Genomic DNA, 15,012 nt, shown 5'->3' with positions numbered 1-15,012 from the left:
AATAATGAAAGGGTTGGATGATTATTTCAGTGTGATAGATTGGGGAGGACCAGGGCACATACTTTGCCCAAAGATTTTTGAGTCGAAGGAGTGAGTTGCCAACTTCTCACAATGTTGACTCATTGCATGCCTTCAATGGGGAATGGAACTTGCCCTTGACTGGGACAAAGGTATAAAAACCAATGGATTAACAGTGATCAAAAGTATGGTCACCGTCATCCCCAGGACAGGTTTTGGTCACCTGATAAGTTGAGAGAAAGTGTGCAGATTTTGTCCCCATTATTGTTCTAGGTTTTTTTTAATGTGGCTGTGCTGGGTAGACAATGTCCAGTCACAATCCTCAAACAATGCAAATGCATGGGGTGAGATTGATTGCCCATCTGGTCTTTTCTTGCCTGTCATTTTTGTGTGTTCATTTTACTAAAGAAGTCAGAACATGGATTAGATTTGGTTATTAATAAAAAGATTGCATTAAAAGGAACAAAGCTGCCATTTTCTTGCCATTACCAGCAGTAATTTTACTTCTCCCCACACTAGGCTGTAGCTGCCCAACCTTACACAAAGTAGCAAATGACTGGAATTCAGCAAAGGTGCACCATTGATAAGGGGTTGTTAGATGGGAAGTCACGTTTACAATCATCTCACTTTGCATAGGACTCCACCAGAATGGATAATTGGTCTCTTGAACATTGCTGCTGGTGACCAGGGAGAAATGCTCCTTCTTCGTACACTTGGTGCATGTAAAATATCCGGGCTGTGTTGCTTCGCAATTCAACCGTGTTGTCTAAGCACTAATTAGTCTTCCCAATATTTCAAAACTCAGCTTCACTGCCAGTTCAGATGACAATGGCATTAGGGCCAACAAAAATCACCTAAAAACTCCTATGTCTTAAGACAGCAACTGGGGGAGCATACAATCTGGAATGTTCCCTGTGATGAACCCAACTTGGTTGTATAATATGCTTTGTAACAAGAGTCAGGCTGTTTGGAGCTCACTCTGGGAACTGAATCTCATCTGGGTTTCCAAGGTGGACTGCGGCAGCTCCTGAATTGATTTAGGTTTGGCTTGTTTTGGTTTTGTTTATTTTTAGAACTTGATGCAGATTGTGAAAATTCTACCAATTTAGTTGAAATTTATTTATCTCAATGTTGTTTCAGTTGAAGCAATGGAATTTACTCGGTGTTCCTCATTGTGATTGACATTTTTGAAACATCATTGTTTTTGCTCATAGAACCACAGAATCCCTACAGTGCAGGAAGCTGTCAAGTCTGCATCAGCTCTCTGACAAAGTATCTTATGCATGCCCAATTCACTACTCAATTCAGTGTCTTTTCAAGCCTAGAAAACAAAAGCTTTCACACACAAATAGGTACTGACCCTTAATGAGTAGTCACTTTCAGGAATGTGCTGGTCCTGCCTCTCAGGCCGTCTATACGTTTTCTTCTTTCCCGCGCCATCCTCACAGTTGATATCTGGGATTCGGATATCAAACTGGTCTGTTTCAAAATCTAGTTCAGGCTTCCCATCCTTGTTCCTGAAAGATACAAAATCAACAAGAAAAAAAAGTTGGAACTCTTCCCACTGTACTGTGAAAATTCATCTATTAGAATTGTCTCGTCAGATCAACAGTAAAGCAATTCATCAATTGCAAGCTCTTTGAAATAACTTCGCAAAATTAGTTTGTTAAAAGTAGAGGATGGTTGCAGTCAGTTGGACCAAAACCCAAAGAGGGACCTATGGATATCTGATTAAAGATATGAATAAGAAGAATAAGAATGGTGACAAAAAAAATGTCCAGAACTTGAGTATCGGTGAGAAAAAAGATACGTTGTCGAACCTCCTCCAAAGCAAAGATACTAAACAAATTACACTGACAAATGACAGGGAGAGGAACGTTCGCGATATGAATGATCCACAAAAATGGGACGTGCATAAGAAACATATCCCTTGTCCCATAAACAAATCTAAGTAGGGAAAGGGAGCGTTGGGGAATTGGTTAAGTAGCAAAAACCCCTACAGCTCTGGAAATCTTCGGTAAAGAATTACCGTTTAGATTACTCCATTCTCTACCCACCTTCTAATGTTCCAAATAATAATCCGGGTTCCTTTTTTGCTGAGGATGGCATCAAATTCAGCCAGCAGTTCCTCCTGTGATTTGAAGATGGAATATTTCAAGATGGCCTCCAGACTTGGCACTGAATCTTCAGTAACTATGAGGTTCTGTGCTTCAGGGAGTTAAGTAGTATTCATAAGAACCTATTTGTATTGTCCACTTCAAATCACTTATCTCTGTAACTAATTTCACTATTTAATAATCCCTTTTGCAGAAGTTACCCATCTGATCTACCTTTTTCCATCTAAGAGTCCTCGTTATTTGAATCCTTCACCATTGTGAACACTTTGCCTGGAATCAACTTTTTCAACTAGATGAAAACATAATCTTTCTTCAAGTAAATAAACAAAATGGTAAAATACAGCCTTGGATTAAACGTACATCTCTAAACAAGATGACTGAATAGAATAGAAGCTGCACTTCATTATGGAACCACTCTCCAAATCAAGCAGGGATATAAGTTTCCACTTACCACTGGCAGTTTCAAACCTCAAATGAATTGAGTATGATCTCTCCAAGAACGATCTCAAAATTGCTGCATATGCTGTAAGCACTATGGCGGATTCGTTATTAAGTTTTAGACATGGAAAGTCATACAAAGCTATTCATTCATGTTCAATTTAATGCAGGTAATCTTAATGCCTAATTATTACATTCAGGTAAACTGAGCTTTAAATGAAATTTCATACCCAAGAATACACAACACAAATATACACCTGCTCAATACCCAAAAGGACTCACGGGACCGATGTGAATATCACACATGGAAATTCTAAGGTCCAAGTAAGTCACGTGTGGTTTCCCAATCTGCACAGCTCTATACTCTAGCAACAGACTTTTTTGGGCAATTCTCAGCTTGTGTTCACTATCTGAGAGAACGGCGCCACACGCAGAAAACACAGAGAGAATTGGGAAATGTGGATTTCCATGTTTTACTGTGTGTGTGGATGCCAAAAATCTGATTTCTCATCATAATAATGCCGAGCATCAACAGCTTCAGTTCTAGCTACCGCAAAGCCTGGGTCATTGACTTGGAAAAATGTAAACAATATCAATGTAAACTGTATTAAAGGAATCTTGATTTCCTTAAAAATACAGTTCACAATTAATTTATCAAGTTCATACATGATTTAATACTTTGAAACATCATCAACATGAATGTTGACTGTTTCTTTTCACAGAGGCTGCCTAATTATGAGTTTTTCCAGCTTATTTTTGTGTTACGTTTCCAGCATCTACAATATTTTACTCTTGCATTAACATTTTACCTCAGATAGAAAAATGAATTATGAGGGAAAAAATGTGGTAACATGCTTAAAAAAGAAAGAGGAAAAAGTTGAAGCGCACTGCAGAAGTCTCAGCACAATCCTGATCTCGTATCTAGAGATTAGCTGAACATAACTATAGATACAAGTTATTGGCATGGTTTCAAAATTGTCATTATTTTCAGAACAGCAAATGCCATTTTGTACCTTCTTCTCTCTCACTTGTCCAGGGTTTATGCGCTCTTTGATTTTCACTTTTTGTGCAGGAGCATAGGGCTTTTATCTTCAGCTCCAAGTCCATCAGTCATGTGCGTAGGCCAGACCAACATTAAAAATCTAAACCATGCATATGGGCTCTTTCCCTGCTGGTACATGCGTGGGGGTGGGGAGGCTGAGGTTCATAAGGTCTTGGAGATGCTGACGACAGAGCTAAAGATTAATTTAGTTAAATTAATTTTTAATCATTTTGAATCTTCTTTTGCTGCACACTAACTATTACTGATTGGAAACAAGTGATATAGAGTTCCAGAATAGTGTATTATATGGAAACCTCAGACACTATAGTGTAATCAATAACAGAGACAAAGGATCTTAATAGACAAAATAGAAGTTGATACAACAAAGCCACAAAGCTTACAATTTAAATCTTTATACTTCAGATTGGACATTCCAGACACCTGGATATGTTTTAAAATGAATACTGCTGTCTGAAAAACACTGCAGTTGGCTGCAGAATAAACTACTGCAACACAAATCGTGCTGCACTGACTAATGATAGTTCTGCAACATCTTTACACTATTGTTATCACTGATGTTGACCATCCTTTACTGTGTTCTGAGCAATGTGGTAAGCCATCATCAGTAAAAAGTTTAAAAAGATTTTTGTATGAATGCTGTTTCTTTGAGCACCAAGATACCTCTTTTCCTTACATTTTGCTAGACTGAATAACGTTTGGGAAACCAGAACCGGTACTGTTTGACATGTGTATCAAAGTTTCTTTTGCATGAAAATCATGACAGCTCTCTTGGTGAGTATGCTCTAAATGATAGATAATGAATGAACAGTCTGAGGTAGCAAGTTTGAAAATTAAAATGAACTCCATTTCCTTGCAATCCCTATCCACCCGTTTTTTTTAAAACATGCAAGTAGGTCCTAATCCAATCACTACATCATCACCCATTAGCCCCACTGCATCACCCATCTATTTGCCCGTTTCCTTTTTGGTGTTCTTCCCATGCACCTAGCTATTTTTGCCCTCTGGCCCTGCTTTAGTCCTCCAATTCTCAAAGATAATTGGAGATAAGCAATAATGTTGGTCTTGCCGGTAATACACCTCATAAATGAATTTTTAAAACATCATCCAACAGTAAAGGGTGGCTCATTCCATTATTCCCCCCCACACCCCCCCAATATAAAAAAAACATCCTTGTCCAATGCCATCCAACCCTGTCTCATTATTGGCATTCCTCCAGAGCCCATCGTCATCGATCTCTCCCCCTTTCACTGACCACCTGCCCTGCTTGAGGTCAGTCATCCTCTGAACCCAAACAACTGCAGTTGGGTCTCTGCTCTCTGGGATCAATTTTGAATATTCTCACCTGGGAGTACCAGGGCACCACCAGCCTCAGAATTGGGTCAGCAGCCAGCTTCATTCTAAAAGAGGCAGACCACCGGCTGCCCAAATGCCTATCTAGTTTAATCAATAAAAATGTAGAAGTAGCTGAACTTAATCAAGTCAGTGTGTTGATAAGAAGTTTGCATAGAATCCAAGAGAATATGACGGATTTGTTCTTGAAGTTCATATTCACCTTAGAATAACGCACAAGGCCGATGGCAGAACAGAAGAGTTTTTCTACTTCTTTGATGATATGTACTTCTTGCTATCATATTTATTTACTTCGTTGAGTTATTTAGAGTTTTCAGCCCTTCTCTTAATATTGATTTGGAAGTCAAACAACGCTATATATGCAGCGGATCCCATCCAACAAGGAAAATTGCTTTGGTAATTCCTACCATTTGAAGGAGGATTCACTATACATAAGGAGTCCATCCCTTCTGAAATCTAACATTAGTAATTTGATGGCTGGAAAAAAAATTATTGGGATATGGTCATACAGTGATGAAGTTACACTCTGTAATACTGACCATACAACTTGGTTTGCAAGAGCTAAGCATTACTTTTTTAAAATTGTGGCTTATGTTCACAGGAAACCATTTTTCTATATAATGCATAATATTGCAGGGTCAGTTCAATAAGCTAAAGACTGTACCACACAGGAGATACAGAGATACTAGAATATTTAGAATTAGTTGCCCATTCATTAAGAACGCATTTATGTTCAAGAAATTAAATAGTGCTGAACAGTGGGGAACATAACAAAATTTTACAATACATAAAAGACTGTGAAACAAAATAGTCCGATGTCGAGGAAATCCCAATGAACTAAAATAAAATGTACTAAATAGAAAATTTGATTACGTTAAAAGGATATTATTCTGTTGATTGAAAGGCACAATAGGGATGATGACAGCTTGTGCATTAATCTGTTCCAGGTAGGTCTGTGATAGGAGGCCCACACTTAAAGCCCCGCCATTCTTGGTAAAGACCAAAGCATCCTTTCCCAACCTCATGGAACCTGATTTAAATCCATTTCCATAGACTCCAATCGGCAAGTGGCTTTTACTCCCCGTTTTATTAGTGAAGCCAAAGCTGTGAATTAAGATTAAGGGTTGAAATGAGAAAAAATTTCAAAAAAGACTTGCAACAATGAGACAGTTTTTTTTACATATATAGTTCATTCTATTTCAATAACCAACTGTTGCAAAATTAACTTAGTTTCTTCCAATTCTACCAGATTAGACTAGACCATTTTGGTAAAGGAAGGAGAGGTGCCGAGAGCAGTCATGCTAGAAATTCTCAGTCCCGAGGGTTATTTGTAATTTAAATATAAGTGAAGTTCAGTCTATCTCCTCCAATTTCACATGCCACTTCTAAACTGTGCCATCAGTCAAGAAATCCACAATTCGGCATTTGAATAGATGCTCGTCCTCCTGCCTCCAAGTATGAAATGGAAAAGTAGGGAAAGGAGGAAATAATAAATCATTAAAAATATTTAAAGAAACAAAGTTTGCATCTGTGAAATTAAGCCAAGTTCACAAATCAACATTCTAACATGTTGTAAAACCTAGTAGATGTTTTTGTTTATTCATCCCCAAATTTCTTCCATCCCACTCATTTAATGCACTAATTTATAAATGAGTACAATTTCAGAGATGAGAGAAACCATTGCCTAATATCTTCCTGTTTAATTGTGTAGTCAGTGATGCTGACTGGAGGCCAAGAACCTCACCTGTTTGCACCTGACATCTGCCTGTACACTTTACAAGAAAGATCAAAGAATCATTATTGGAAACTGGTTGATTTTTTTTCTCTTTCCTATTCCCGGAGCAATGAGGTCACAGCACTGCTATTCCCTCCCGACTGAAACCAACTGATTCCACACAGGACTAGCGATCAAACGTCAGGAGCTCTTTTGACCCCTAACTTAACTCCTTTATCAGGATGTGCATTTCCCACAAAAATCATGACAGGTTTACAATAAGTTGCATTAAAATAATTGTTTTTAAAACTGCCTGCATTCCTCAAAAAATGAACCAACCACATGGAAATTACTAGGAATAGCAAGTCTCTCCACTTCTTCTTATTGTGTAACTGAAAGAAACAGTTCTCAGGCACAAACATCCTTTGCATCATGTAAATTAAATATTTCGCACTTTAACATTCCAAGATGGTGTATGTATCCATTAAGGGTGGTCACATGTCACCTCTTTAAAAAGTCAAATGAAAGAAATGATAGCTACATAGAAATTGCCTGTTCAGAGGATGGTTGTGTCTGTTTTTAAGTTTTAGGTTCCAGACCAAAGAATGGCATTCTTTTTTCCAATTTCTTTTCAAGATCATAGAAATACTACAGTACAGAAAGAGATCATTTGGCTCATCAAGTTTGCACCGACCACAATTCCACCCAGGCCCTACCCCCATATCCATACATATTTTACCCACTAATCCTCTAACCTGTGCATCTACGGTCAACTTAACATGGCCAATCAACATAACCCACACATCTTTGGACTGTGGGAGGAAACCGGTGCACCTGCAGGAAACCCACGCAGACCGGGGGTGGTGGTGGTGGTGGTGAGAACTTAGAAATAAAAAAAGGGTGATAACCTTGCTGAGGTTATACTACAAAGCTCCCAACAGTTACAGGGAGATAGAGGAGCAGATATGTAGGCAAATCAGAGATGTGAGGAATAGGGTTATAGTAATAGAGCATTTCAACTATGCCAATACTAACTGGAATTGCTTTAGTGTCAAAGGATTAGGCAGGGTGAAACTAGAGATAAATGGAACATCAATGATGTGCCCCGACGGTAAGATTAATATGTACATTGCTGTATACCAGTGCATCTGGTAAAGTGTATATCTTACTTTGCTATACTACATCCAATCTGGGACAGTTATATACTTGTTGCATTGTAAAATGAGGTTTATGCTGTCAGTTGTCTGACAATATGTATGGTCTACATTATATAATTGTGTTGTAAAATACTGATCTGTTGTGCAGTTTGTTGCATTTTGTTCTACAGTACCACAGAGATATCTTGTGGGACTATTTCTTGACAATTGCTATTTATGACATTTGTTAATGATGCAGAACAAGGCAAATACACCAGTGTAATTATTATTTGCTGATGACACAAAGCTATGTGATAATGAGTAAAAAGATGATTTTCAGATAGATTGGATTAATTAAATAGATGGGTTATATATAGAATAGATGAATTTCAATAGTGCTAAATGTAGAGTAGAGCATATACAAAGATGTACATGAAGCTCCATCCCATTGAGATACATCATCAGGAAGAGCAGGAATAACATTTCCAGGAAGCATTCAACCACGTAATTGTCAACAGCAAAGGTCAGAACAGTAACAGTGAGAAAAAACAAACAAACAGTAATCACACTGGCTACAGAAGACATTCCAGTGAGTTAGTAGTCACAGCACATTGACATTGAAGTACCCTTTCAATGCCAATGCCAACACAAGAAATCCTATTCCAAATTATACCATACATGAATTGTATGAATTGTCTAAAGCTGAATGTCATAAGGCTACATTGAGTATTTTCACATCAAGGAGAGATGGTTCATCCAAATTTATTTTTAAAACAAACAATAAATTTAGGGGAAACATAAAAAAGTATAATGTATTATGGATTGGTAAACAGATTTTAAATCTAAATAATTTTTAAATAAGAACATAAGAAATAGGAGCAGGAGTAGGCCAACTAGCCCTTCGAGCCTGCCCCGCCATTCAATAAGATCATGGCTGATCTGTCGTGGCTCAGTTCCACATTCCCGCCCTCTCCCCATAACCCTTAATCCCCTCTCTCATCAAAAACCCATCAACCCACGTCTTAAAAATATTTAGCGAGGCAGCCTCCACCACTTCAACGGGCAGAGAATTCCAGAGATTCACCACCCTTTGAGTGAAGAAGTTCCTCCTCAACTCTGTTCTAAACCGCCCCCCCTTTATCTTGAGGCTATGCCCCCTAGTCCTACTATCCTTTCTGAGCGGGAAGAGTCTCTCCACCTCTATCCTATCCATCCCATTCATCATCTTATACGTCTCAATGAGATCTCCCCTCATTCTTCTAAACTCTAACGAGTACAAGCCTAATCTATTCAGCCTCTCCTCATAGATCAACCCCCTCAACTCTGGCATCAGCCTAGTGAACCTCCTCTGCACTCCCTCCAAGGCCAAAATATCCTTGTGTAAGTACGGCGCCCAAAACTGCACACAGTACTCCAGCTGCGGCCTCACCAATGCCCTATACAGCCGCAGCAAGACCTCCCTACTTTTATATTCAATCCCCCTCACGATGAAGGCCAGCATCCCATTCGCCTTCCTTTTTAAGTAGCAACTTATTTCCTCAGTTTTGTTTTGCCTCTCCTGGTAGATTGCACGATCAACATCTTTTTAAAATGTTCATTCTAAGGTACGTAGACATTATTGATTATGCCTCGTTTCCATCAAGGTGACCTTCTTGAACCACATGGTAAAGATACTTTCATAACACCGTTAGGCAGGGAATTCTAGGAATTTGACCCAACGATGATGAAGAAATGTTAATATGTATGTCTGGATGGTGGGCAATTTGGAGGGGAAGCTGGAGGTGAGAGCATTCATGTGCACCTGCTGCCTTGTCCTTTGAGCTGGTGCAGGTTGTGGGTTTGGGAGGTACTGTCAAAGAAACTTTAGTGAATCACTGAAATGCATCTTATAAATGCACAATGTAGCATGGTGCAGTGGTGCTGGATGTTTGGAGAGCATTCCATCGCACTTCTGACTTGTGCCTTGAAGATCACGAAAAAGCTTTGGAAGCCAGGACACTTATGTGGGAATATAATGAAGATGTAATGGGCTGGATTGGCTCAGTGGTCTTTTCTCACCCTTTTTCTAGGTTTTGAGTTATTCTCACTGCTTGACATTTTTAGAAGCAAGCAAGCAAAAGGACTTGGTGATATTTGAATTAATAGATCAACAGATGTAAGAATGAAGTTCCTAATGGATTCAGAATTGTGCACCATCGGTTTTTAAACATGGTTCTTTTCTACACTACATTTTAGCTATTGACTACTTTGTTGTACTATTCTATACTGTATTTAGCTCACTAAATAAATTCTAAATTGCATTTTGTATGCTTCCTTATTTTCTTTGACAAGTATCTTAATAAAATGGAATTCACTTTGTTCATCCTTAAGCACCCTACCTCAACATTTTGTGTAGTTTAATTGGAGTCATTCCATTCCCATTATCAGTGAAGGTCAGGCACAGCTCATTTTTAATCTCAGTCTCGTCAATCCACATTTGTTTGGCACACACTCCTGGATCACATGCATTATCTGGAATAGAAAAGGGACCTATCATTAAAGCAGATACTTGTTTCTGGCAAACAAAGAAATTGAGCATCAAATTGAAACTATACACAAATTCTTGCATTTTTCAACTTCTCAAAAATGGGCATGAAACAGAAACCAACCCATACAGTATAATTAACTACACATCTTTACATTTATTTGAAGGGAATGCACTTATGCAAGTATCTATTATACATATTTATGTCTAAAGGAGATTGCTCATGATTCAATTATTAAGACTCCTTTGTATCCTAATTGAGCAGTTCTTCTGTCCAATATCCTGAAAATTTTCCAACCGACGCTGGATTCCGGGGAAGTGCCGGAAGATTGGAAAACGGCTAATGTTACGCCGTTGTTTAAGAAGGGTGCCAGGCAAAAGGCAGGGAATTATAGGCCGGTTAGTTTAACGTCTGTTGTAGGTAAAATGTTAGAATCCGTCATCAAGGAGGAAATAGCGAGGCATCTTGAGGGGAATTGCTTGATAGAGCAGACGCAACACGGTTTTGTTAAGGGGAAGTCGTGTCTGACAAATTTACTGGAGTTTTATGAGGATGTGTTTAGGGCGGTGGATAGAGGAGAGCCGGTGGATGTGGTCTTTCTTGATTTTCAGAAGGCGTTTAACAAGGTACCTCACAAGAGGTTATTGCAGAAGGTCAGGGGACATGGAGTTGGGGGTAGGGTGTTAGCGTGGATAGAGGATTGGTTGTCAAATAGGAGGCAGAGAGTGGGGGTCAATGGGTGCTATTCGGATTGGCGGTTGGTGACTAGTGGAGTGCCCCAGGGGTTGGTGCTGGGGCCTCAGCTATTTACCATTTATATAGATGATCTGGAGGAGGGAACCGAGTGTATGGTGTCGAAATTTGCTGATGACACCAAGATTGGTGGAACGGCAAATTGCGCGGAGGGTGTGGAGAGTCTACAGAAGGATCTAGATAGGCTGGGTGAATGGGCCAGGAACTGGCAAATGGAATTTAATGTTGGCAAGTGCGAGGTGGTCCACTTTGGTAGGAAGAATGGTAGGAAGGATTATTACTTACGTGGCGAAAAACTGCAGCAAGCGACGGTGCAGAGGGACCTCGGGGTCCTTGTGCATGAGTCGCAAAAATCCAGCTTGCAGGTGCAGCAGGTGGTCAGGAAAGCTAATGGGATGCTGGCCTTCATCGCGAGGGGGATTGAATATAAAAGTAGGGAGGTCTTGCTGCGGCTGTATAAGGCATTGGTGAGGCCGCAGCTGGAGTACTGTGTGCAGTTTTGGGCGCCGTACTTACGCAAGGATATTTTGGCCTTGGAGGGAGTGCAGAGGAGGTTTACTAGGCTGATACTGGAGTTGAGGGGGTTGAGCTATGAGGAGAGGCTGAATAAACTAGGCTTGTACTCGTTAGAGTTTAGAGGAATGAGGGGAGATCTCATTGAGACATATAAGATGATGAATGGGATGGATAGGATAGAGGTGGAGAGACTCTTCCCACTCAGAAAGGACAGTAGGACTAGGGGGCACAGCCTCAAGATAAAGGGGGGGGGGGTGGTTTAGAACGGAGTTGAGGAAGAACTTCTTCACTCAAAGGGTGGTGAATCTCTGGAATTCTCTGCCCGTTGAAGTGGTGGAGGCTACCTCGCTAAATATTTTTAAGACGCGGGTTGATGGGTTTTTGATAAGAGAGGGGATTAAGGGTTATGGGGAGGGGGCGGGAATGTGGAACTGAGCCACGACAGATCAGCCATGATCTTATTGAATGGTGGGGCAGGCTCGAAGGGCTAGATGGCCTACTCCTGCTCCTATTTCTTATGTTATGTTCTAAATTTTGCCCTCGCTCCGCTGAAGGCTCTGGTTTATATTAGATACAGTTTTACCGATATCTGTGATTCATATATGCCGTGTACAAGTAGCCTTTTCTCAGATGGCAAATGCCAGCAGGCAATTCAATAACAAAGGATTTCACAGGAGAGGTCAATCCCATTGTCACTGAATGACTGCACACTCTTCTGCAGATGTAAGACTCCAGGTTGATGTTTCAACTACCCATCATAGAAATACCAAGACCCAAAGTGATAATCCAGTTGATGACTGTCTGGTATGAGGAAGTTCAGCAAAGGTTTGAAGTATGTACATATCATCCTTATGTCCTCAAATAGGCTCAAATACCACAGCAGGTAGTTATTCCAGCAGTCCCATGGCAGGTGACACAATGGTAATGTGCTTCTGCCCATTTCCTGTCTTACTTCAAATGTATTTTCTTTCTAATAATGTCATAGCGGTAGCTATCTATATATTTGTGATGCTAAGGAAAACAAGAAAATTCCATTGGATTCTAGAGATGGAAAAGATGAGACAAATTTGGGTAAGTTGTTGAAACCACCCCAGCTCTTCTTTTCAGCTCACCTTGTGCAACAGCTTCATTCTTTTCTCCTCTTGCTTCTGCACCTTTAGTACTAGAGCCATTAAACCATCCTCCTGTTGGGTGAATTTTTGAGGAAATGTTTTCTGTGGGTTGATGGAGCTTTTGATCAACACTGCACTATTTCTTGTATCTCCATTCTCATTCTCTTGACATCCAATTACAAAACTGATCTGCCTCTTTATAGTTACATCTTTTATTTCATTATCTTTTCAATTTGCTCCAATCCCATCTGCCATTTTTGCTGGCTACAATCAATATGATAATGTTTCTACCCCCTTTCTGCTTTTGTTCTCAGAACTGTTGGTGTTGGGATATTCTCCTTCACTCCATCACTCTGACTTCTATTTACCTTCTCTACACAACAATAAACAGAGGTCATGTCTCATTTATGAAACATTTATTTTTTCCCATCCCATTGTCAAGGCCCCAAATACTCCATGAGAAGCATCAATTCCCATGCATTTCCTCCAATACTGCAAGGCATTTGCTGCTCATATATATATACTGCTGAGACAAAATGAAGTCTAGGCAACCAAACATCTGCCCATAAGCAAGTGTTGTCCTGAGCTATTTATAGCCTGCTCAATTCAATTCCTTTCCAATCATCATTTTGATGTTAATCTATGTTTTTCCACCCAAGTTGAATGCAAACTTTAGAAGCAGTTATGTTGTTAGTATTCTGTAGCTCCTGGTCAGAACACTCTTCAAAAAAAAATCATGTCTTAGCCATATCCCTCACTTTCTTTCCTTTTTCTTTCAATACTTTTAAACATTATTCTGCTTTCCTTGCCATGTCATTGCTTTAATTAGTTTTGTGCATTTGTGTTGTTTTAAAGTCTTTGAATGCTGTTCATAAGAACATAAGAAATAGGAGCAGGAGTAGGCCATCTAGCCCTTCGAGCCTGCCCCGCCATTCAATAAGATCATGGCTGATCTGTCGTGGCTCAGTTCCACATTCCCGCCCTCTCCCCATAACCCTTAATCCCCTTGCTTATCAAAAACCCATCAACCCGCGTCTTAAAAATATTTAGCGAGGCAGCCTCCACCACTTCAACGGGCAGAGAATTCCAGAGATTCACCACCCTTTGAGTGAAGAAGTTCTTCCTCAACTCCGTTCTAAACAGCCCCTCCTTTATCGCCCCCTAGTCCTACTGTCCTTTCTGAGCGGGAAGAGTCTCTCCACCTCTATCCTATCCATCCCATTCATCATCTTATACGTCTCAATGAGATCTCCCCTCATTCAGCATATCAGCTCTTTCCAACTTTTAAAATTCCATGTCTATGTTAATTTGAAACAAAGTAACCTTTCTGCCCAGTTTACCTCATTCCTCTAGAATATCAAATCTATTGCATCCTATCAATGCAGCAACTATCTGTCTCTTAAATGAGTTCCATGTCCTGGGCTTAAGCATTGCTCCCACCCCCTCCCACCATAAAAAATCTTTTTCAGCTATTCATCACCCTTTCTGTAAAAATATATTTCCAGGGCTAGGTCTTTCCTTATCTGGACATGTGTATTCTTATCCTGATGTCAGGAAGTGTTATTTTGGATTGATTCTCTCTACTCAAATAAGGGTCATATGTGTCCCCATTAAATTCCTTCAGACACTTATTAAAAACACACAGTAACAATACATGAGGAAAGGCAATTTGGCCCAGCTTGAGTCATCCATCCAAAATGTCATGTAGCCTATCTTAACGCTGCAACATATAATAATTTTTTTTTAAAGAATGCCAGGGTCTCCCAGCCACCATTCCATTTGAGTCCACTGTGTCAATGGCAAAGACACTTCCTGATACAATTTACTTCATACCTTTTACTATTTAGAACCTCTCACCGCATTGTTCAATTCTCAGTTAAATTCACCTCATTTACAAACTTTTTTTACATCTCAGAAACTTCTGATATTTGCTTTCAAAAGTGAAAATTCTCCACTCTTTCCTCATAATTTAGACCACAAAGAATGAGGATCAGCCTTATGACCCCTTGCACTATTTCCACCATTTGAATATCTCTTCTATCTCGGTGACTAGAAGTGGACACAATATTCAAGATGCACCAGAATATTGTTCAGTTTGATCACGACTGCCTCCAATTTACATTGAACTGCTTTGGCTGTCTAGTTCAACTTTCTACTGGCTTCATTGATTGCTAATCTAGACTGCTTGGACTGGAGGAAGAGAGACTACTCAGACGCTTTGTTTTCTTTCTATTTCACCTTTCATATTTGAACACCATCCACGGGATTAC

General features: G+C 39.7%; 1 protein-coding gene across 1 annotated transcript in view; it reads right to left on the bottom strand.

The window, feature by feature from the left end:
* Positions 1–15,012, bottom strand: part of LOC145342203 (MORC family CW-type zinc finger protein 4-like) — a 143,866-nt gene that overhangs the window by 93,666 nt on the left and 35,188 nt on the right. Inside the window, exons 3-6 of the mRNA XM_080187555.1 lie at positions 10,215–10,347; positions 5,873–6,090; positions 2,076–2,223; positions 1,379–1,535 (exon numbers count right to left, since the gene is read on the bottom strand). Of these exons, the coding sequence (XP_080043681.1) occupies positions 1,379–1,535; positions 2,076–2,223; positions 5,873–6,090; positions 10,215–10,347 (656 nt within the window). The remainder of the gene's footprint in view (positions 1–1,378; positions 1,536–2,075; positions 2,224–5,872; positions 6,091–10,214; positions 10,348–15,012) is intronic.

This window comes from Carcharhinus amblyrhynchos, chromosome 4 (genome assembly GCF_965287045.1).
Source record: "Carcharhinus amblyrhynchos chromosome 4, sCarAmb.v2.hapA, whole genome shotgun sequence".
Lineage (NCBI taxonomy): Eukaryota > Metazoa > Chordata > Chondrichthyes > Carcharhiniformes > Carcharhinidae > Carcharhinus > Carcharhinus amblyrhynchos.
This window is presented reverse-complemented; position numbering and strand designations above follow the sequence as displayed.